The 24186-nt window shown below is 37.8% G+C and overlaps 5 protein-coding genes across 5 annotated transcripts; 3 read left to right on the top strand and 2 right to left on the bottom strand.

Annotated features, from left to right (window-relative positions):
* Positions 1 to 69: 69 nt before the first annotated feature.
* LOC131779393 (myosin-8-like) lies at positions 70 to 5360 on the top strand. The gene is made up of 11 exons (XM_066166303.1): positions 70 to 202; positions 355 to 411; positions 878 to 960; positions 1325 to 1615; positions 1710 to 1736; positions 2518 to 2589; positions 3171 to 3242; positions 3949 to 3984; positions 4455 to 4529; positions 4807 to 4845; positions 5172 to 5360. The coding sequence occupies exons 2-11, from the start codon at positions 363 to 365 to the stop codon at positions 5358 to 5360; spliced, it is 933 nt and encodes a 310-aa protein (XP_066022400.1). The 5' UTR covers positions 70 to 202; positions 355 to 362.
* Positions 5361 to 5459: 99 nt separating this feature from the next.
* On the top strand, positions 5460 to 9760 carry LOC136276840 (uncharacterized). The gene is made up of 7 exons (XM_066166695.1): positions 5460 to 5652; positions 5843 to 5902; positions 6097 to 6312; positions 6668 to 6910; positions 7328 to 7537; positions 8200 to 8406; positions 8847 to 9760. The coding sequence occupies exons 1-7, from the start codon at positions 5476 to 5478 to the stop codon at positions 9723 to 9725; spliced, it is 1992 nt and encodes a 663-aa protein (XP_066022792.1). The 5' UTR covers positions 5460 to 5475; the 3' UTR covers positions 9726 to 9760.
* Positions 9761 to 9863: 103 nt separating this feature from the next.
* On the bottom strand, positions 9864 to 14193 carry LOC131779392 (uncharacterized). The gene is made up of 4 exons (XM_059095939.2): positions 13966 to 14193; positions 12490 to 12752; positions 11324 to 11438; positions 9864 to 10565 (listed from the first exon to the last, which is right to left on the bottom strand). The coding sequence occupies exons 1-4, from the start codon at positions 14042 to 14044 to the stop codon at positions 10276 to 10278; spliced, it is 747 nt and encodes a 248-aa protein (XP_058951922.2). The 5' UTR covers positions 14045 to 14193; the 3' UTR covers positions 9864 to 10275.
* An 859-nt stretch (positions 14194 to 15052) lies between these two features.
* Positions 15053 to 21051, top strand: LOC131779391 (uncharacterized). Its single transcript, XM_059095938.2, has 5 exons — positions 15053 to 15123; positions 16244 to 16329; positions 16812 to 17113; positions 17568 to 17685; positions 20249 to 21051. Exons 2-5 carry the CDS (start codon positions 16257 to 16259, stop codon positions 20527 to 20529), a joined length of 774 nt encoding a protein of 257 aa, XP_058951921.2. The 5' UTR covers positions 15053 to 15123; positions 16244 to 16256; the 3' UTR covers positions 20530 to 21051.
* Positions 21052 to 21304: 253 nt separating this feature from the next.
* LOC131779390 (extracellular calcium-sensing receptor-like) lies at positions 21305 to 23861 on the bottom strand. Its single transcript, XM_059095937.2, has one exon. It carries the CDS (start codon positions 23859 to 23861, stop codon positions 21312 to 21314), a length of 2550 nt encoding a protein of 849 aa, XP_058951920.2. The 3' UTR covers positions 21305 to 21311.
* Between the last annotated feature and the right edge of the window lie 325 nt (positions 23862 to 24186).

Below are 24186 nucleotides of genomic sequence, written 5' to 3'. Positions count from 1 at the left end.
CGCGCCGCATGACGAAAAGCGCGGGAAACCGTACGTTGCGCCGCAGTCTTTCCTATGAAATATTAAGACAAAAAACGAACCGAAGAAAAAACACAACAATTTACCATTGTTATCGAAAAAGGTTAGCCTTTTTCTCAAGTTTTGTGCAAAGAAGCTCACAAAATAACGCAAACATGAAGAGAACATTGGGAATGTAGGGACGGTAAGGAAACCAAGGGGTTTTATCGCAATTTCAGCCAATAATTTTGAATGTATAGTTTTCAAAATGTTCGACAATATTTTTCTCTGGTTTTTACCCTTTTCTTTTTTCTGTCTACATTGAAATTTTTATCTGAAGTTGTTTATTTCTGTTAGAAAACACGATGAGTTGCAAAGAAGAAGTGGAGAAAAACGTCTCGTCTTCAAATGGAGGTAAACTTTCGACTATTTCCCTAATTAATAACATTGATAGTTCGCACATAAAGCCATGTTCTCGTTTCTATACTCCCAATTTGTCGTACATATATTCATATTTTGGCCTAAAACAGCTAAAATAAGTTCAACGCACTAAATTGTCCCTTCCCTAGTCTTTCTATACGAGAGAAGCCTACTAGAACACTATTTACAATAGCACTTTTGATATGTTACTTTATTTCGACCTTGTACTGTATATTTATCTGTTGTTTAAGGTGTGACTCCTCTTCCCTCTGTTAAATTTGTATCATTTGGTTTTGGTATTTTGAAAAGTGTAATTTAACTCAAAGAGTTTCTTATTGCTAAAACTATTTTTTGCCCTTCTCCATTTTCTCTCTTTGCAATCATCAAAAAGGTTTGAATTTTAATTTTTGAAATGGAGAAAAACTAAATAACAACAAACACTTGTCTTCTATTTTCTCAGTGGAGGATGAGGTTGAAGATGAGGTGCTGATTTCGCTCTGTGAATCAAGTGACACTTGTGGAGATGATGTGTCAAGCGGGAAGGTAAAAATTTACTTCTGACTATAACCCACACCCTAATACAAACCTGTTTACTTCGATACGTTAATATAGGGTACTAAATTTTGTAGGAGAACTCTTATGTTGGTTACGAGTTTGATTTTATAGAGGAGTATATTGGAGCAAAGACACATTATAATAAGACTCAGATTACTTTTTATTTTTGTGAGATCATGAGCACCATTGTTTTTATTACATGTTTTTTTTTAGTTAAGTCAGGGTATGTTAACCAGTGCTTACAGATTTCCAACGATATTAAGACTAAAATAGTTTAAAATGTTAGAGCAACTAAACATTTTAACTTACAGCTTCTAGCCAAAAAAATTAAATTGTGGAAATTTTCTGGCAGGAAAAGAATGGAGAAACCATCAGTAGGAACAAATACAAACTACCTGAACTATTGACAACAATAGGTCAGCGGGCTTATTCAAGCAGCGCTAATGACAAAAGGCTTACAAAGGAAGAAAATATGAAGGATGCTGTGAAACCTGTCAAGCAGGATGAAAACATGAGTGCTACAGGGACTCGGCAGGATTGTAGAGATGGTACCAAAGTGTCCAACAGCTATCCCAGTGCAGATGAAGCTACCATCGGTATTGACGAGTCGAGAACTGTAAGGTTTAAAAACAACCTCTTTGTGGTAAGTATACAGAAAAAAAATCCAACTATTAAAATCGTAGACTGCTGACACGCCTTCACAATTTTAACTTTATTTCCTTACTGGTTATTTGTAGGCCATCGAAGAGCTGCGGATTCAGCGGGTACGTAAACAAATTTTAAATGACTTAAGCCATGAAATTCACACTCCCACGAGTATGATCTCAAGCTGTTTCAAAACTCTGGCGAAGAGAGTGCACCCAGCCATGTCGCCTCCAGCTCTCTTCATACTTCTCGCAAAAAATTTAACTCTTATTTCATCGGCTATGCAGGCTTCTTATGAGTTTTTTTCTCGAGATTTTTGCTCACACATGAAAAGAAATCGTCAGGAACAAAAACTGAAGTATTTAGGAGCACCAAGATAGGTTCGCTTGCGCATTTTTTCATTGGAGTAAAATATGCTTAAATACGAGAAAACTGACGGTGCATTGGACAAAAACAAAATCGTGTTGTCCACGTGTTGAGGTGATCGTAGCATTTTGTAGAGTGTAAACAGCAAAGGCAAGCAAATCGCCTGAAGGGCGGAAAACACAAGTGATCATAATCGGTTTAAATTTTGGCTCTTTTTGGTTGAGAGGGTTAACGGTAGTTCTCTAAATTGATCAGAGAGCGAAGTCTTCGCTTTGTATTTGGTCCAGAAAACTTCGGCTAATCCAATGCAATACCGGGTTACTTTATATTATTAAATTCAAATTCATACTTGTTTTCATTTTGTTATCATCATAACTATAATTTAATTTTGCGCACTTAAAAACTAAAAAAAAAAATTTATATATTTATATATAAGCAAAATAGGCGAATGAATAGATAGAGAAATAGATAGGTAGATAGGTCGCATATTTTAAGTGTGTTCTCATCAATTTTGATTTGGGGGGGTTAAATTAGACCCTTGACGTGGAGAACGAGGAAAAAATCAGGACCCTGATGACTGAAAAACATGAAGAGGAGCGCATGAAGGTACCTCCAAACCTGCTTTTTTTGTTTTTGTTTTATGTTTTGTTTTTACATTTGAAGTCCACTTAGGATGAATTTTTAGCATTTGTTACAATAATGGCGACTTCATATTTCAGCTGAAAAAACAAACAATCAATCAAATAGATCACAACGGACTAATTTGCATAGCCTTCGAGATAAAAACATGGATAGGAGTTTTTCATTCGCGTTATTGCTTTGTTTTCTTATTATAGAAAGGAGTCCTTACATTTCACAAGCGAGTATATTTTGTCTTATCAGTTATTAATTTACGTTATTAAAATGAACGGCGCAAATAGATGACACTTACGCCTTACATTTCACAAGCGAGTATATTTCGTCTTATCAGTTAATTAGTAATTTATGTTATTAAAATGAACGGCGTAAATAGATGACACTGTAGAAATAACAATTTCAACTTAAATAAACCACTCAAACTCCTCACAACTGACCGGAAGAGCAGGGCACGATATATTGAGCAAAGATTTTAACATTTTCGTCATCGGTTCCTAACTTTATTCTAGCACTCTTACTAAATCCCTCGATTCGTTTTATGTTCGTTTTAGGAAGAACTGATTGCCAAAAATAACATTTTAATTGAACAACAAACCCAGATGGAAATTGACTCGAAAAAGCAGGTAACTAATCGTGTGTAATTAAACCTAACAAAAGGAAACATCAGTCTGACGAAGAATTATCAAAAGTGTTGAGTACACCTCAATTTATTTTCCGATCAAAGGGAAGCTCATAATTATATTGTGGTTTCCACCAAAAGTTGAGTGCGCGTGGAAACAGATGAAAATATGAACCAAAGTTAACATTTAGAGTGAAAAAGTGCGGGAGTTGTATCTTGAAAACCTTAGTTGACACAAGAATCCTGATTTACAGCACCAAGCGAGACGACGAACATCCTCATTATTTTCAAGTTAGGTAAACCTCTCCCCTTGTTGGCGGCGGTGAGCGAGTGACTCAGTTCCTCCGTTTGTAACTAATCTCACTTACAGACAAATAACAAAACGAAATGAAGAAACATATATACCTAAAAAGGTTAACTTAGAAATAAACACATATAAGGGAAGATTAAATAGCATTTATTTGAGAACAGTGCTGTAAATTTCAGTGTAGTGAATATTGCAGTCATAGAAAAACCAGGAGCACGAAACAGGAAGGGCATTTAGAATCAACTAATTTGACAATGGTCTCTCTTAGCATTTTTGGTTTCATAAATATAATATTGTCCAGAGGACTTGTAATTTGTTGCTAGTTTCGTGATGATGTTAACCATTTAACGAACTGTGGTCTCTAACCGAGTTAACTTGTGTACTAATGGCTTCTTTCTTTAAGCAAGAAGATCGCCTACTACAATATGAAGAAGACAAGGTAATAAGACTCCAATTATCATGAACTTGTCGACTCTTACGCTTTCCAGACACCATGTGCTGGCCTTAGGGTAGTTGTGGCGTTTGCTTTTGGCTCCATCCAAGATCTGGGCTCGAGGCCTGACGGAGGTCACTGTTTTTTATTTTTATGAAATACACTATTTTTTCACAGTGCATCACTTCATTCAAGAGTTATAATTGGTATCAATAAATTTGTAAGAGACCTGTGAAAATAAATGTGGAATGTAGGGGATACTTACTTTTGGTGTTAACCTTCATTGTACTGGTATCCCATCAGATCTAAGAGGATTAGCAAATCCCTTGTCGCGTTGTGCCATGGAGGCTGGAACAGAGATTTCAAAAGTGTGAGCCCTTACGCTCTAGTAAAGACTTTCATAGCGTAGGTGCACCTGTCTTTTTCTTGTCCTCCTATTGGAGTGGATTACTCTGTCAATTATCCAACCATTTCAGGCCAAACATGCACTGGCAGTAGAGTGTGCGGAGAAGGAACTAAAAGTATTAAAGGATGAAGTACGAACTCTTCATGTAAGTTTCCATTGATTATAAGTTATTGCCAATCAGTATTGAATTGATCACGTGCGTTTTACGGGAGTTTGTAGCCACAGAAAGATGATTAGCTGATCAACTGATGTGTGGTATTTTCGTATATTGTTTAGGAGATTTCCATAGGAGTAGCTTCCCAAATAATCTGATCATATCACAAGCATTTTTGAATTTACGTAGAGTGCACTTGTATTATCTTGTCCGTGATTACTGAACTCCTCTGAACTGGTGATAACTTCGATGATAATGTTTGATTCAGTTGGTGAAGTACAAGCTCGAAAAGAAGATCAAAGAGCAGGTAAATTTAGAATTTATTAGCAGTGATACTGGTATTCGTCCTCTGTAAATTTAATACTGAAATTCGACGATGACAATCTATGATAATGGTGCATGGCGGTAAAGACGAAGATAGTCGGAAGATAGTCGGAAGATAGTCGGAAGATAGTCGGACAACGACGATTGTGACGAGGACGGCGATTGGGATGCCGACAATAGTTACAAAGTTGACGGAGACGACAAAGATTACAGTGACGACGATGATAACAAAAATGATCCAAAGGAATAATTTTGGTTGGAGCATTTGCAGTAGCGTTAGTGTTTCCCCTTTTTTTGTTCTTTACGCAGGATCGGCTAATTCAATTGCAAAATTCTGCACGAGACAGCCACGAGTCTCAGATATCTACCCTTGAGAAACGTAGTAAAAAGGCACTGGATAGATGTATTCAGTTAGCAGAGCTAGTGGAAAAGACAGAAACAAAGGGTAACGTATTGTCAACAGCTTATGATAAAAAACCTTGCGACAAATGCACTTGATACGCCACGGAATACGTATGAATAAAATAAAGTATCGATCTTCGGTTTGTTATTTATAATGGCATCACTTACCTATTTTTCAGTCACTGCAGCCTCCCAGCTTCACAGAAAACTGATGTATACCAACGAGCATCAAAAGTGCCTCCTTCAATCCTGCAGGAAAGAACTCGAATGTAAAAAGTTCGAACTAGTTGCTTTGAAAGCAGTTCTCTCACAAAAGAAAGATTCTTTATCGAGTGACAGTGACAAGGAACGCAGCAGTTTAGATGCTCTGGAAAGAGAACTTCACATGGTATTTAGTTTATTTGTAGGCCAGTATTCGGCAATTTTCTTACAACTTGTTTAGTGATTTGTCTGTTAAACGACTTGATGAAGATAGAGGTTGAACTGATTTGCTGATTCGCCATCCATCGGGTCAAAATTCCTCTTTCAAGAAGGAATAGTGAAAGCGAGGCATTAAAAAAATATCGTTATGGTTTCAGCAACATGAAGCTTGCCGAAAATTGCAGAGCCAGCAGGAGGACTCTAGGGAAGAAAATAAGGTAACCAAAACAAGATTTTTTTATGGACCTCGTCCCAATGATCAAGTGGATTGAAAAAATAAAACAAACCAAATTGAAACAAGCCAGCAATCAGATTGACCTAACTTTGCCGATGGATCGAGGCTGTCCAATCACAACCGTAATAACAGTGAGCGTTTATGATAATTTCATATCAGTTTCTTGTTTTTATTAAGAAACTGATGCAGTCACTAGAGGAAGCGCATGCACTCCTTGACCGGCATGTGCAATCTATAAACAAGCATTGTGAGCTTGAAGAAGTTGCTCATTTGGAGTTGGACGAGACTAAAACAGAGTGTCGCACACTAAAGAAGTGTCTTGATAACGAACTGCATAAAAAGCTTAGTTTAGAAGAGACATTACAAGCTAGAGAAACAGAATGGAATGATCAGGTATTGTGCATTAAGGTTAATTAGCCATTTCGAATTCTAAGAGCTCACAGGATGAGGTCATGCGCCTTTTTTGGCATCAGGGTAATGAAATGTCATGTCATCCCTTTTTTTTGAAAGCTTCTTAATCTGTGTCAGATACTACAAACGAGGAGGATTGTCAAAGACACATTTCAGACATTTTATTGTCATCTCTGCCTCTCTTCCATGGTTAAAACGAAATTCAAGCGCTTTTGGCATGAGTCATTTTAACCCCATAAAACAATGTTTAACTTCCATTTATGGCACCCTTATAATCAATGCAAGGTTTCATCAGCGAGTTTACCCTCTTTTTGAAAAATTTTCAATATCATGTTAGAAAAAGGCTCTGGAAAGTCGTCTTGAAAACTTGCAACGAGAGCACAATTCCTTGTCAGAGGCTCATAACTCTTTGGAACAACTGAACAGTAACTGGTCAGAACATAATATGCAACAGAAGACCAAAATAGAGTCAATGCAGAAAGAACTCGACGAACTCGGTACACGTCTGGCCCAGGATGAAGAAAACCTTCAAGCACAGAAAGGAATCGAAGAAGAGTTGAAGAAAACTCATTCAGATGAGGTATTAATGAAGCTCACTTTTATTTCATTAACATAATCCAGAACAATAGATTGAATTTTTTTCTGTTACCATATCGCTGCACAATATGGAGGGAGAGGAAAGTGGAGTCTTTCCTGCTCCAATTTTTCCCATTTCACCCGACATTCTCTCATAAGGTAAACGCTTATTTATTTATTAACTTATTTATTTCGCTATTGTTTTTCTAAAGAGGGAAATAGTATCTGCCTTCATAGACTACATAGCCGCTACTGTGATTTTATACAGCTGATCTGCCGGCATTTGTACGAAGATACCTGTTCTCTTTTTAAATTTTTTTCTTCATTAATGTAAGCGACTTTATTGTACAAACCCATCATTTACTTGAGCTCCTCAAGGCTCCCTCATTGCGGCTTAAGTCTCCTATTGATCTTGTTGTAGATTTCATCTTTTAAAGCAAGGCTTAAACAAGTTAGGGAGGACCTTGAAAGTCAAACACACCGAGCAAATTCTTTGCAAAGTCGATGTAGTACAATGCAAGAGAGAGTTAGGGAATTGGAAAACGAGATCATAAACAAAACAAAGGAAAAAGTTGACAGCAAAAGGGAGTTCACTGACACCACTTGTCAAACCGAAGACCACTTTCATGAGGTCAGTACATTATGTTGAACAAAACCACTGATACAATTAAGATCAAGATCAACTTTATTTAAACACGCTGGCCTATCATCAACACTTTAAAAGCTGGTTAATCCTTAAAAGATAAATTGATATTTCGCATATGGTCTATAGGTTGAAATAAGCTCATCAAACGTAGCCAAAGTTTCACAACTACGTGTTTCATTTTTGCTGAAATTCTTTTTTAAAAACTCAGTCTTGGGCAACGGAACGGCCAACTTATCATCAGCGTTCCTTAAATGATAATTGTTGGCCGAGCACATTCAAAGGCTGCCATTATTTCAAGGCGCTATTAGATACATGCAGGGCTCGTGTATCGCCGAACAGTGTGAGTCCTCTGGGTGCGATTGATCTTAACCTAAGTCTGGCTTGTTGAGAGACTGGCTTTAGTTTTCTTGACAAATCACGAAGCGAAGTAGAACAAAACCAATCCGATTTTGAATTACTTTAAAAAATCATTAAAAAATTGCTCTACGATGACCATGATGAAGTTAAATTTGAAGTGAATTGAAGTGAAGCGTCTCAAAATAAGGCAGGCCAGATCGTGGATTATTTCAGGCAATAATTGATTTATTACTGGATGAATGTTATCTAGACAACTGGTTGATTGATTGGCTGAGTGATTCATATTTCAGCAACTCTCATTGCTACATCATAAGCTGCTGCAAGCTGAACAGAGCTTCATAACTCAGGTGGGAAGGACCGAACTTTTGGAAAATCAGTGCGTTGTGCTGAAAGAAAGGCTCGCTGACCTGTTTCAGAAAGCAGCTCAAAAAGATGGAAAAGAAGTGAAAACTAAGGAAGAAATTTCCATTACCTTTCCGACTGATACCATGTCTAAGGTACGTCGTCTTTGTTTTGTTTTGAATTGCCTCGATAACCCTTCAAGAGTAGTAAGGGTGAAGTTATTTCACAACCTTCATTTGATTTATGAAGAAAGCAATCAATGGACCAAGAAAGTAAAGAAATGCATTTCTAAGTCTATTTGTCTCATCAATTTGCGCTGCATTGTAAGTTGTAAATTGCGGTTGGATCAGTAACTCTTTTTTTGAGATCAAGCGCTGAGACTAAGAGCATTATCAGTTGGACTCACTTGAGAGGAATGATGGGAAGTGAAACAAACCTACATCTAACAGTTATCTCACCCTGATCCTCATCAATTATAAATTTACTGAACCTCACATCAATGGAGTTATTTCTTAAAAGCGTTACTAAAATCTCTTAGTAACTTACCTATAGTTATTCAAGAACGTGAAAATGTTGATACGTATCATTGTTTCAGACAGAGTTGGATGATTTAGGCAGCGTTGATGGTAGTGCATCGAGTGAGACTTCGAAACCTACTGAAACGCTGAGACAGGTAGAAACAGTTCCAGACAGAAAATCTTTGATCGATAATAGCCGTGCAGAAGGGCATATCAACTATGGGGCATGTAACAGAGACGTCATCGTATTAAGTGATGAGGCTAATCTATCAAATGCGGGTGCGAAGAGCTGTGCAGCTGTGAAGATATATCAAGAATCTCTTGAAAGTCAACGAAATATATCTGAAAACAAATCACAGGCTGCAGCTTCAAGTATTGATGTTGCGAATGAGGCCTTTATATCAAAGGCTCTTGACTCCAGTACCACTTCCACTTTGGAACCAAGTGCAGAATCTGAGGGCAATCTTAAGAATAGCAGAGATGGTGACAAAGATGACATAGCTTTCCTGAGGGACAATGAAGCTTCTCTAGCTCTGCGAGCCGCGAAAGCAGGTAGAGGAAACGAATCAGAGACTGAAAATGAACAAGCAGTTGAAGATGGAGATGAAATAGGTATCTGCAAAGAGTCGAAAACATCTGCAGATCTCGAAGACAAAAGATGCAAAGAGAAGGATGATCGGTTAGACGCAGCGATTACTCCGTACAAAGCTAACGTTTCCGCCAAGAAAGTCCGTTTTAATCTTGAGGATAGCAAACCTTCCAATGATCAACCATCAAATGTTTCGGAAGAGAACAACCAAAAGGAACCTGACATGATGTTTTCAGATGACGAGGGTGGAGATAATAGATGCAACAACATTGACGAGGATGTTAGTCAGCGAATAAATCGGATACAGAATTTACTGAGATGTGATCGTTTAAGAACAAATCGAAAAAGGAAGTACCCTGTTGCTTGAGTGCTATTATTATTTTGAAAGAAAGCTTTTAGTTTACGAAATGATGGCGATTAAACTTGCTCGTTAATACTTTCGTTTTTCTTCTTTGTTTTCTTTTACCCTTGACTGTGTGATCAAAACGTTCCATGAGACGAGCCGTTTTGTGACTACTTGGGTTTATTTATAACCCTTTGAAATCAAGCAGACAGTTTCTCAGCTTACAGCTCCATTCCTCGTGATTGCAGCTCTATACTTATGGAAAGATGGCTCAGTCAAGTCGTGTTTGAAAAACAAAATAAAGAGATACTCTTTTTTCTACTATATCTGAACAAGTTGGTTTCGAGAGTCAGCGGTTCAATTGAAGATCCTTTTTTTACTTGTGATATGGAAATGACTTGATGAAGGCAACGATTTATGAAGATTATTTGGTATTCAGTAGTTAGGAAAGATTTCTTCTGCCACGCTAAAATAGGTCAGTTACCTTTTCTACTTTTTCCTTTTTGTTTATTTTTTCACTATAACTGTTATTGTTATCTTTATCGCTATCATTATTTTGACTTCTCCTTGACCTCTACACGCACTGGTACTCGACCAAAAGATACTTGTAGGTTCCTCCACATGGATCTCCCCCAAACATACCGTTATTAGGCGCCAGGTGACATGACACTAAGTTGTTACACAAGTTGTACACGGCTGAGAGAGAATTTGGGGAAAGACAGTTCGTGTTCGAGTCTGCACGATGAGGACATGTTTGTGTGTTCCTTCTGCCATATGTAGCATCCAAGATCTGGATTCTCTGTCCATTTTGACACGTTATCGCTCCTGAGTTTCCCTCACAAATTGTGATGGAAAGTAGAGGTTCTGCATTCAGAGAGTATAGTTTTTTTCAGTAATGGGGAAAAGGTTGCACATATTTGAACCGATGTTCCTTCCTAACATGAACCCTTAAAACCGTCATAATTCTTGTTTCGATACTTGAGGTTCAGAGGGAGATAGAAGATTAACTCAGTTTTCTTTTATTATGACCATATGGACATTAGTAATAACTCTCCTCTTGGAGCGTTAAATTAGGTATCTAGAAGTTATTAAAGGATGTATTGATTTGGTTGTCATCGGCTCGGAAGTTGTCGGGGAAAAATGAAAGTAATTTAATTTGATTCGGGGAAAATAACACTTATGCATGATTACGTCATTGCTAATTGTGTCCACGAAGCCTCGCTTGCGCTACATTTTCCTCTCGGAATTTGGCAATAATTTCTGTCATAAATTCTCCTGATCAGCAAAGTTAAGTAAAGTGTATTCATATCCATATTTCATGAACTAATTTCGCAAAAAGTTCATCCAATTTACATGTCATGGATCTCGAGGATGTTTCTTTATTTGCACCAAAGTTAAACGGGTGCTGGGAAGATTAAAACCGCGGCAGTAACAGAAGAGCAGCCACTGAAATAGGAATGTCAACCCTGGAGGCGAGCAAAGTAGCCAGTGCGCATGCCAGAGCTAGACTGGGCTCAGGTGCTTTGCTATTTAACACCAATTGTATGAACATTACATCAACATTTTATCTTTTAGGCTATTTTAAATTTATGTCGAAATATTAATTGAAATCCATTTCTCACCGTTCTCACATAAAGGACCAGTAAATCCTGGTTTACATAAACAGCGATATCCTTTGCTTGTGAAACCAGACTGGCAGATTGCCTTGTTCTTGCAAGGGGCCTGGCCGCAATGGTTCTTAAAAGGAGTAAAATGTTTGATATTGTTGCGGAAGTATACAGGACACTCCATATTGCAATATAGTGAAATTTAGGTCAGCATTCGAACTAAATGGCCCAGGCCAGCCGCTATAGTGCAGTTTATTTTTTTCGTTTTCTGTAGCATGAAGTGACAAGGAGAAATTTTACTACTTTTTACTACCCTGATGTTATGCCAGTTTATCGTATATATATATATATATATATATATATATATGTATATATATATATATATATATATATATATATATGTATATATATATATATACGATATATATGATTCATATATACGATTCTTTTTATTTAAGTGCTAAGACAATGAAATCATGAACGAGTGAGCTCAGTTAGTAAGCCAGAGATACATCATGCTGATAGACACCATCTTGCCTAGCTCCTAGCGTTCATTGCACATGCAACCAAATTAGTTCCAAGTTTTCTCGCACCTGCACCAGTAATAGCAATTTACCATTCAATTATTCCGTTCGATTTCATAGCGGTCTAATTAGCATACAGGTGCTAAATGCATCGACGCTTCAACAAATTACCAATTTTACTAGTTTTCTTCCAGTATCCTTTCCTGATTCCTCGCTTAAGTTTTCAAATTCCCAAGGTGCTTCTCTCTGTAGCATATCACAAAAATCATTAGCAAAATTGAACTATTTGTCATGCTATCCAACCGGGAAAAAAAAGTTGTAAATACGGCTGCAAACGAGATGTTTCTGTTTACAAAGAATATGAATAATTACTGATATATCTCGAGGAAGGTGAAGTTTTTCAGTTTTTTCCCTATTCTTGCTGCAGAGCCACAAAAAGGACCAATTTTCCTTTCTTTTCCTTTTTAATTTTTATTTAACAAAAATTACGCTATGCGTTCATGACTTTGCTATGGTTTTGATTTTCAAGCGTGCAGTGTTAAGAAAATGTTTTTCCCTTTCTAAGCCGACTCGTATGGTGCACCCGTAGAGTTATTTCTTTTGAGGCCGTACCCTTTTTCAATAAAAATATCTACAGTTTTACAAAATTAATCTTACATTTGTTCCATGGTATGAATATCTTGGTGCACTTTCCAAATCCTGGTCATGTTCTTTATGAGTTGAGTTGTTCAAATCACATTTGTGTGTTCGTGATGCGTTTGGCTGAACTTCATAATTAATACTGACGCAGTTGCTCTCAACATAACATCTTAACTCACACAGGTCTCTGTCAAGTACGTTGATCGTTGTTATAACGTGGTTTGCGAGGTATTTTCCTTCAAACGATAAGGAAGAAAGAAAGCGCAATTCGCGAGCTTGACCTAAAAAAAAGTGAAAAGAGGACGAAAGTGATAATTTTTTTTAGTGCACTACTTAGCATGAAGATTTTTAGGAAGCTTTCTTCAGATTGGTGATATTTTGGGGTTTGGTTGTTCGAAACGACATTTTATTCTGGAAACTAAAAATTTTGTCAGTTTTTGTTTAACGGCTAACCATTAACTTTATTTACAAAAGTGAGTCCAAATGCGAAGTATATGAAATTATTCCTGCTTCTTATTTTGTTTTTTTTGTTTGTTCATTTTCATTTTCATTTTTTTTTGTGTGGGAACCTTATGTGCAGATCGAGGGGAATTGGCAAGATGTAATAAAAACTAAAACTCAGACTTGTTCATGCCACGGGCAATACATGCATTTAAATCAACTTGTTAGTCTTACAACGCACCCCAGGTCTCTTTTATGTTCGTCGATGAGTTTCATCCATATTTTCATACATAGATTTTAATGAATGGTGAGTGCATAAAAACACATCAAATTGCCAAAGATCCAATCTTAACTTGAACGGTCGAAATGATTAAAAAAATATGAAACCTTTTTAGGGAGACAATATTTGGTAATGGAAACAACATTTCTGTTTGTTATTAGCGCTAAAGCTGAATTTACTACTCAAATGTTCCGCTGTATACCATTTGAACGTACGCAAATTATGTAAATCTGGAACCGAGTATATAATATGATAAGATTCACCTGCAAACTGGTAATCAATTCTTGTGAAAAGTTAACAAAAATGCGCTTGTTTCTGAGCTAATTTTTTTTTTTTTTTTTTTTTTTCATTTTAAGATACAGATCTTACTACTTGTTCGTTAGCCGTTCCTGCGTTGAAGATACTTGTTAAGATTCAATTAGGAAAAATCACTCAGATTTTCTTCTATTTAAATGTCGGCATAAGCTTAACTGTAATATTTTTCATTAGTCTTTTAGAGCAACGCAATCAAGGAGCCTTTGCAAACCTCACTGTGAAGGCAAAATTTTCGTTGCTTAAAAAGGGGCACAGATGTTAGTCTGAATGTGAAAACTGGTGTCGTGAGAGCCAGTGGAAAATCAAGCCATTTCCGATAATCTGAGGAAAAATATAATTACAGTTTCTACTCGAAATTCTGCCTGGTGTCCCTTTCCTGACTGCTTACTATTCCTGGAAAGTATTAAAAAGATAAGCTCTTCTTTGAAAGATATCGTTAAATAAGCGAGGAAACTTACCGTCAGAGCAGGACGTGGCACGCTCAAGACGGTAGGCTATCACGATGAGACACAAAATTGTGATAAACAGCCCATCCATATGACTATGCAACCTTGTGGTTTGGCTCAGTTTAGTTTTTATAGGACTAATGTTAAACTATCACAACGACTTAAACGTTCTTATCTGTCATTTCTAAGGTCAGGATCGAAAATTTTAAAGCTTCCTTTCTTGCCATGAAGTGCCCTGATATTGTGTTAGCTTCACGTCTCCAGTAGTGATACTAAATAAATAATAACCGATCCAGGCGTAAGTTAGGAACATAATGAGACGACGAGAAAGTATTACTTGTTACTTCTGCTTGTTCCCATGGTGTCAGGAGTGGAGTTCAATCCTTTCAGGAAATCTCTCGACACGTTGAGAATCAATTTGAAAATTGTATCCGGTTATTTTCAGCGTTCGCCGGTGGACTGTCAAACCGATTTCAATGATCTTTATTTTCGAAGAAGCAACGAAATCGGAAATCATTCGGCCATAAATCAACTTCATATAAAATCCATCTATATAAAGTAACTGTTTGAAATTAGTCAGGTGGAAGAGTCGATATGTTTTATCAAAGAGTTGAATTAGCCGATGAGTATGTATAAACAACGTCTCCGGAAAAGTCACATCGTTGTAGTACTAACAATTCAAACCTATTTACAATAATTAGCATTTTGTGTTCCATCTTTAGTCGTTTTGTTTCACACATGCTTTGTTGGTAATATATAATGCGATATAAAGGGCAAGGCTTTACCGAATGCAATTTATCTTCTGCAATTTGCCTTACTCTTGGCGTTTTTATGTTTTGATTGAAGCGGTTATTATGATAAACTAACACATTCTATGACGTGTTTTTAAGTGAATGACACAAACCCAGGGCTCTTGTAGTCTGATCATCCAAAAGAGAGAAGCCCTGGAAAAAACTTCTGGCGAAAATCTAATTGGAGGTTTTCATCAGAGTGAGTTTAAGGGTTCTTTGTCAGTCGAATGACAAGCACACTCGTCACGTGACTCTGATGATAACGTCAGCTGGAGCAGGGTTGTGGAAAAGTCAAATACTAAAGACTGCCGACATTCGTTTCAGGACTACTCTTACTTGGACGAGCGGACTGCACGATTAACTACGGCTGATAGTAAAGGTAACTGTATATGTGTAGGTAACAAAGTTGCACGAGCCCGTAGGGCGAATGGGCGAGTGCAATTTGTAGTCTTTGAAAATTTACAAGTGCTAATGCGAAGATCGCTTTGATGTGCAAGAAATCGTGTTTTTAATTATTTATAATTTACCAAAAAAAAGCATCACAGACAATGAGGACAAACGAAATTTAGTGCTATTTGTATTTTTCTCTCACCTTTCAACTTTTCACTCTTATGGGGAGTCATGTGTGCCAAAAATATCAATCGCTAGCGATAGAGCTCAATCGTTAGTACTAAAATATCAATCGTTGAGAAAACTCAATCGTTAAAGCTACAATATCAAATATTGATGATAAAACTCAATCGTTAGTGCTAAAACTATATTTTATTGCTAAAATATCAAACACTAGTGATAAAACTCAATCGTTAGTGCTAAAACATCAGTCGCTTGTGATAAAACTCAATCGTTTGTGCTGAAATATCAATCGCTAGTGACAACTAAAACTCAATCGTTAGTGTTAGCAACAAATCGTAATTGTACATCAATTTCCGTTTCGTTCTAAAATGGTTCATCGTTAGTGCTGAACTTCAATCGCCGGTGTTTTTGCGCCAAACGCCGTTGTAAGACTGCATTAACTATAAATTGCTGGTGTTCTGAGGCAGATCGATAGCGCTGAATATCAATCATGGGTTTAAGTGTCAATCGATAGTGTTACACCTTTATGAATTGTGTTAATTGTAAAAAACAGAAATTGTAACAATGTCAGTCGTCAGTGTTTCCACCCATCGTTTGGGATAAGTAGAAATCGCTAGGAAATTATTAAATGTTCGAAGTTATGTTTCGAAGGTATGTTTGAGGAAAGAGAATGAGGCATCATGATACCAAGGACTTGAGCATGTTTTCGGGAGAGATCGCTGAGCTGACGTGAAATTGAATATAATTTATTCAACTTTATTTCCCTAGACGAAATTGAGAAGCATTGTTATCAATATTGAAGTCTACCAAAGTCCAGAATCGTGCAGGATTTTACCGAAAAAAAACCCGATCGTTACTTCGTGTCGAGCTTTAGTGTTATGTGAAAAAGTAAATTGACGATCACTTTACCCTTACTCAATTGACAGCTGCAAGAAAATAATGAAATGTCCGGAGATGAGAAGCCGCCTGGTTTTACTGATGACATTGACGTTTTCGATAAAAGTGTCACAAGGTAATTAATTAATTTATTCTTAAAATTTTGTCTTATTTCCGTTTCGCTTACGTAAAGATATTAATTTAAACTTTTCCTAAACTAATTAAACAATAGCTGCCACTCTCTTATAGGCTAAAGATTCAAATTCTTAACTATCGTCCCATTTCCCACTCCCCCTTGACAAAAAATTCGAAAATGGAGACCCAATAAAAATAAGAATTATAATTTTTACGGATTGGATGTAAATGGCTGAACTGTACTACAGTCTACAAATTTCTTCTTCCATTTAAAAATTACCAAAGTTTGGAAGCTTCTGTTTCAGTTTTGAAAATTGTACGGGCTGCATCCAAAGAAATACGTGCTCTATATGGTATTCACGAGAACTCCTCGTATTCAAGTCTAGGAATTAAATGGGCCCCATCTTTGAGGGTGGGCGTGTGAGAAGGGGTGTTTTATGGCGTTCAAGATATATTTAGTTCATTTATGTACTTGTTCATTAGAAAACATCCATGTAGGCGGCAACTTCCTCAACCGAGGTATAGAAAAGGGAATGGCTTACGCCAAATTTAAAGCTCACAGGTTCGCCTTTCTGAACGTCACCACCATTGGACCGAATAATGTTGTGAAAGCGGGAAGCGAATGTGGTTTAGCTTGTGTTAACTCACTATCCTGTTTGTCCTTTAACCTGGCCGTATTTCATGGCATGAATGGCAAACTGCTATGTCAATTACTTCCAACCGACATTTACAACAACTCGGACAAGTTTGCCATCAGTGAGCAATTTCATCACTATAGCATCTCGGTAAGAGCAAACCACTCTTGACAATTTTATCAAAAATCGCAATTTAAGGGTTGAATGACAACTCACGGGCTTTAACAGCGCTCTCGAATTTAGATTACCAAAACAGGCCATCCATGTACATTTTCAAAATATGAAAACGTAGAAAATTGGATGGGGGGCACCTTCCACCTTGTATCAGGGTGGGGGTGTCAATATGTGTATAGGTCTAACGCTCATGAAGTTTGTTTCACATGCATTCAGTGTTATCAGCATCAATAATTAGAAACCTTTGGCTTACAGGAAGTACATTACAACCGGCGTTCAATTCTGTTAATAAACCATACAGAAAATATTTAGCTCATTTAGTTCTTTAGGTAAGAAAATTCTGAATGAGAACACAATTCGTTACAGAAAAGGGGGCTAAGGTCGATGGCGTATGTACGTGACGAATCTCATTTTCCTTTTTTTCCTTTAGTCTCCCTGCATCAGTTGGCCTTGTCAGAACAATGGGACATGCGCTGCACAATACAAAGACGATAGCTACATTTGCATTTGCAAACGAGGATACACAGGGAAACACTGCGAAATTCTTGGTATGAAAACCTCATCGGTGGGGACCCCTTTGTAGGATGTAATGGGGGAAAGATGTCTTTAAAACCAGGAATACCCAAAAATTCACCTGATGTACCTATGAAACCGGGCTTAAAAAAAACTTTTCTTTGAAACTGCGGTTCCATGATTGGCATTGTGCGTAATTAGGAGTAATAACATCAGGATCATGTAAGAAAAATATTTTTTATATAAACTAAGGTATTATACATGGATTCCTAGCCCTGAGAAAAGCCGCAAAAGCACACAACGATACGATATTTTTTCACACGTGTTTGATACCACCAATCAGCTGCTGACACGCCACTCGCCTTTCGCGCCACTCGGTCAGGTTGATGAATGAACGGCAAAACCTTCACGATCCTCAGTACAAGGTAGTTTGTCGGAACTCTTTCGGATTACGACGACTAAAACATTAAAAAATCTGTATCGCTCTCAGAAAATGACTTTTAAACTTTCCCAGAAGGAGAAAAAACCAATATACGGTGATAAAAGCCGAAAGTTACGTATTTAGTGGCTTTGACAATGGCATTTCTCGCGGCTGAGAGCGAAAATCGACAACTGGAAGATTTTCCAAAGGCCGATTTTGGCCGTTTACCTAATAGACTTCCTCTGTCGGTAAGAACAAAGTCATGAAATGAGAATTTTGTAAATTGAAAATTATGCCCATCGTTGTTTATGTAATCGGGGTAGTTTCTTAGAACTTTCTCGGATTATGGCGGCTAAAATATTGAAAAATCCGTATCTCTTACAGACATTGACATTCAAACTCTCCTAGAAGGGGGAGAAAACCAATGTAAAGGAAGGTACGTTTTTTATTGTGGGGGTGGGGTTGGCCGGGGCTTCGGAGGGGAGAGATATGAGTACTGATTTTTTACAATGCAAATTGGGAGGGTAAAACCTGTTTTATTCGCAACCGAGAGAGGGTAACAGTTTTTTTGGCAAGGAAAAAATTACTCTATGTCGCTTTGTTGATTCTTACTTGTTAACAAACACGCGAAGTGTATAGAAACCTTAAACTTGTATAGACAAGCAAAGCTACCAGTCAAGATTAATCTAAATTATTTACAGGTGTCGAATCGTCTCTCTCGACCCGTACCCGCTTTCGTCCATATTTTGACGGCAGTAACGTTTCTGCTCGGGGTTCTGGTATAAAATCAGTCTTCGGTGTCGATTTGTCACTTAAGCTACGAAGGGTTGAACCGACAACTCGATCTATTACATCACCTTGCGAGTCAGTTTGAACTTCGGAAATATGCCGTCCGTTTGAATCGAACAGCGCATTATCATCTTCAGTTACTTTCGCATTCAGCTCATCAATTTGGACCTTCAGCTTCAAAAGGTCGTCAATGTTGTTCTTAATCGTGGTAGCGTTTGCGCTAAAATTTTCCTTGGGTCAGATGTTTTTGTGTAGGTATTTGTGAAGGGTCATGTATTAATCCATTCTAGGAAGTGGGAGGGCCACGACTTTTTCGCAAAAAATGTCTAAAATACCCCGACCCACAAACCCCCCCCCCCCCAATAAAAAAAAGAACCTTCCCTATTCCTCGTACATCCTTGCCCAATTTCAAGTTTTCACCGTGCAATCACACGCCACGCGATTAACTGCTTTGTGCGCAGAAGCGGTTATGTGAGTAACACTTCCGGTTAGTTATTTTCACTTCCGGTTATTTTTGTCTTGGAGGAGGTGGAGGGGAGGGTCAGATGTTTTTGTGTAGGTATTTGTGAAGGGTAATGCATGCGTTTTTCGCAAAAAATGTCTAAAATACCCCAACCCATCCCCCCCCCCTCCCCTGCCCAATAAAAAACTTACCTTCCTAAAAACCGAAAGCTACGTATTCAGTGGCTTTGGTAATGGCATATCTCGCGGCTGTGACCGAAAATCGACAACTGGAAGATTTGCCACATGCTGATTTTAGCCGTTTACTTAATAGACTTCCTCGGTCGGTAAGGTCGGTCATTAAATGAGAATTTTGTAAATTGAAAATTATGCCCATTGTTGTTTTTGTAATCATGATTCAACGCATTTTTCCATCTCGAACCTTAGCGCAAACGCACTGTACGATTGTCAATTCTATTATTTTCATTCATTAATGAAGTAGGCACTTCTTTTCACTAAAGGGCTACTGTGTTTATATGATAAACAAAATAATACATGGTTGCTTGTAGATACGGAGTTTCTCTCCTCGTGTTCAAATCGACATCTCACTCGTTCTCTGCGCTCACACGTGTTCAAGTCGATAGCTCACAATACTGCTGTATCTGAAAAACTCGAAGACAAATTCCATATCTACGCGCGTCCATGTATTATTCTCCATCTATCTCCTATGTAACAGTTTCAGTTTAATTTTGAACATCTGCTTTTAGCGTAAGAAAAACAGAAGATCTTGGTGTTGATAACGGAGATCTAGACGTTACTAAAGTTTACACTTGCTTGTTGTTATGGGAACAAGTAAGTGTCGATCCCGTTTCTCACTGGCCGAGTCTTTTATTTTCCTTTTTATTGTCCTTGCCTTTTTGATGTCCCTCCTTTTTTTTATTTTTAAGAGCTGCTGTCTGTTACCATATGTGAGAGAAACACGCAGTCCATAAGTTGTGGCAGCGGATCAACCTTAGACATCTTGGAGGCAACCTTCGGTCGGCAAAACAGTCGTACCTGTCCTGGGGTTTTCTATACTACAAACTGTATTGCCGTCAATTCTTCCTCAGTGGTTCGCCACAAGTGTCAAGCGAAAGACAGCTGTTTGCTTGGCGCCTTGAATTCTTGGTTTGGCGATCCATGCCCAGGGAGCTTGAAATATCTGTTCGTTAAATACCGCTGTATCTGAAAAACAGATATTTTTCTCAGATACAACATTCACTTGCATTTTAATTAAAGCGACCTCAAATTATATATGTAATCGCATTGGCCCGAGGGCAATTAAGAGTCAATTTCACGCATAAGTTTAAAGTTCTCCAACTGATAAATTTCCCGAATCACTAAGAGAAGAGGGCAATTTGTAGAACTTTGGAAATACAAGTGCAATTAATCTTTAATTACACTAAGGCACTTGCGATTACTCGTTTATTACATACAGGGCAAAATTTTAAAATGAATACTCATTCTAGCTTGGATTACGCGCGATTTTCATCCAAGAAGCCAACTCAATGTCGTGTTAGATGACAATCAACAAATCATTTGTTTCTAATCGCCTTAAAATTATTGGAGGGATTCGAGAGGATTCAGAAGCATGCACCAAAGCTTGGTACATCGTGATCTTATACTTTGGTTATTTTGTAATCATTCCACACCGAAAGACAAGACTATTTATTTTAAATCTTTTTTTACGTGTAGTAGAGGCAATTGCTCAATCTCGAATAGAAAAGATAGACAGTACTCAATTAGGAAACGTTCACTTTAATCACCTTGTACAAACAAACATAAAATTTTATGGAAGTTGAATGTCCTTTGAATTAGGTTTTTCCTTTAAGAAATGAATGTTCACTTCAACCAAATATCGCTTAAAACATACTTAAAAGGTACTTATTCTTTAGATTGGATACAATGGTTACTTTGAGACTTTTTCGTTTCTATTATCTTAATATTTTAAGGATTTTGTCTCACTTTTGTCTAACATTGGGGTTCCTGGGTGGAAATATCAACAGCAGGTCTGACACGAACACGGTTCGAGCCAAACGAGAACTGAGTGACTTCTTGTCTAATGTTGGCCAAGGCGTTTAGATCCGGTCTGAATAGTAGGATGTACATTTTGGGCAAAAATATGCAACCAAGGAAACCATACGCACTCAACAGAGTTGTGACACAGTCCACAACCGTTACATACCATCCATCGATAGACCACTCCACTGGGTGAAAACATAGCAAGGATAACAGAAATATGTACAAGGAAAAAGCTGTCCGCTTTGCCTCACTAAAATGTTCAGGAATTTTCCGTACATTAAAGGCAAAAACTGCGGATAGTAGCAACTGGACGAAAACATAAAAACATATTACCGAAAATAGGCTTTTTCCAGTAAAACTAGTGAATGCTTTGCAGTTACTAAAAGTGTAGAGTTCGGAATAAATATGTTGCACTTTAAACGGTGGATCTAGTTGAAGCCACGGTATAATAAAAATCAGCAGCAGTACTTGCAACATTATTAAAATACAAACTTGAACTCTGTCCGAGAGAGAGTTGATCACTATTGGAACCTGAAATGCGCTCGAGATAAGCAAGAATTTCGTTAGCAAGACAGAGAGACAAAGACTATATGTCAAGTAGCGAACCGGATAAATAATTCTGCAAATTGTATTTGTGGGCTCCAAGACATTTATGAATGTCAGAGATAGCAACAAAAGAACAGATAACAGGAGAGAAATGCTCAACTCCCTTTTGGATGCCTTGACGATAGGACTGTTCCAGAATTTAACAATCACTACGAAAGAAAAAAATGAGAGAATTACACCAAAAGTGGCAAACCCAAGAATAAACATTCCGCCAACACTGTTGTAGCTTAAGTTTGCCGAGGGCAAAGCTACACACTCTGTCTTAGCCTGATTAGCTGTTCTACCCTTAGGACACTCAACACAACTCGCAGAGCCAGGATAAGGGTTGACTGAGCCGCCAGGACACTGGACGCAGTGCCAACAGCAAGGTGAAGTAGACGACTTTCTCGTTCCTGGCTGGCATTGTTCCGAGCATTCAGATTTTGGTGTTTCACCATTCACAGTCCTCCAAAGAATTTCACGATAAAAATGTAACTGAGCCTTACTTTTTGCATGATTTTCCCATTTTCCTACAAGGGTGGTTTTAAGACCATTGGTCTCGGATGATACTCGTTCGATACTGAAAATGTCATATGACGCCGAGTCTATATCACCGAATTTGTCAAACTTAATTTTTCCTGTTAACCCTGTAAAATTTACTCTTCCAAGGACCCTTTGCATTTTTTTAATATTCACATCAAACTGCTGCAGATCACTGGCATCGATGCCGTTCAAATCTGTGGTCAATATGTCCAGAGCATGGGCTGCTGAGTACACAGCGTCGATGATGTATGGAACGTAACTGCTGTAGATTTCATTAACAACATTGCTGTGGTGCTGCTCAGATTTGGAATTGTCGCGGATTTGTCGAAATCCTTGACAGTTCCATGGATTATCCTCAACATCACTCCACTCTGAAGTCATATTATCAGTCACTGCGTTCGTCAGAATGGTTTTTAAGCTTTCTTTAAATTCGTACCCATTGTAATCATGATGTTGAAATCCTATAGATCCTTCCAAGACAGAGAATCTTGAATCCATGAAGTCGTTTTCTTTCGAAATCGAGTATATTTCACTTAAAATCCAAACGCGATCTGTGAGGTTTTGTCTGCTGACTTCTTCTATAAACCTTTGCAAATAGTCCCCATATAACCATAAGATAACTACTTTGATATTTTCGCGGCTTTTCAATTCTTCAACGACATACTTAATGCTAGGAAATTGTGCCTCGTGACGTATAAACTCAGTCATCGCGATGCAAAATGGATGCTTCCTAGCCGTTGCTTCATTGACTAAAGACCATACTCCGCCTCTGCCATACGAGTCATCAAGTCCAACGGCAGCCACATAACTCCAGTTAAAGTGTTCAATGATGTCGACCATAGCTTTTGCAAGAAATGTATCGGAGGGCACAGTACGATACAGATGAGCATAACTGTTGGAACTCAGCTCCCCACTGGTTGTTGTTCCGCTTATTCCAGAGACATTAAACATACGGAGAATTCCGCCAATATACAAAGCTGTGCGGGAGTCGAAGGGACCGATTAAGGCAACAATAGGCTTCCTTTTGGTCTTATTACCGGCTGCTGAGCTAGCACAGAGGGTATCTTCAAACAGTTCGTAAGTTATCTTCCCTGCTTTAGTAATATTTCCGTCGTAATTTCTGATGTCATATCCAAGGGAGATATTTGAAAGTAGGTATGGATCATTATTTATCTTTTCGACGGCGAAGATAATTGCTTGTGCGACACCAAATTGTTCATTACTACCGCCGCATTGGGCCTCGGTGTCTTGAAACTGACGAACAGAGCTAGAAGTGAGTCCACCCAACATGAAATCTCCATTTTTATAGCGAGCGTGAACAAAAGCGTAAACACAGATATATATAAAAACGAGGCAACGAGAGAAACTCATTTTGTTTTCTCACTGTCTTCGTACTACCTTGCTGGCAAGTTTGAATGTCCAAAACTCAGCTGCCGTTGGTTTTTTTTAAATACATTTGTCACTTTTTTTTTTTTTAATAATTATTGGAATAAAGCTATTTTTGAGTAGTTTTTCATAGAAATTTCCATTTCAAAAGTTAATGTCATTTTCAATGTAAGTTGCATGCATTTTGGTGACGGGTTTGTGATCGAGCAAATTAACATTTAGATAACTATGCTGTGATGGCGGCCGTTTTAGCTTAAATTCAATCCTCACATGCTCCCTGTTTTAATGTTTTCCTTGTAGAGCTAGTAAG

The sequence above is a fragment of the Pocillopora verrucosa genome, chromosome 5, assembly GCF_036669915.1.
Source record: "Pocillopora verrucosa isolate sample1 chromosome 5, ASM3666991v2, whole genome shotgun sequence".
Classification (NCBI taxonomy): Eukaryota; Metazoa; Cnidaria; class Anthozoa; order Scleractinia; family Pocilloporidae; genus Pocillopora; species Pocillopora verrucosa.
This window is presented reverse-complemented; position numbering and strand designations above follow the sequence as displayed.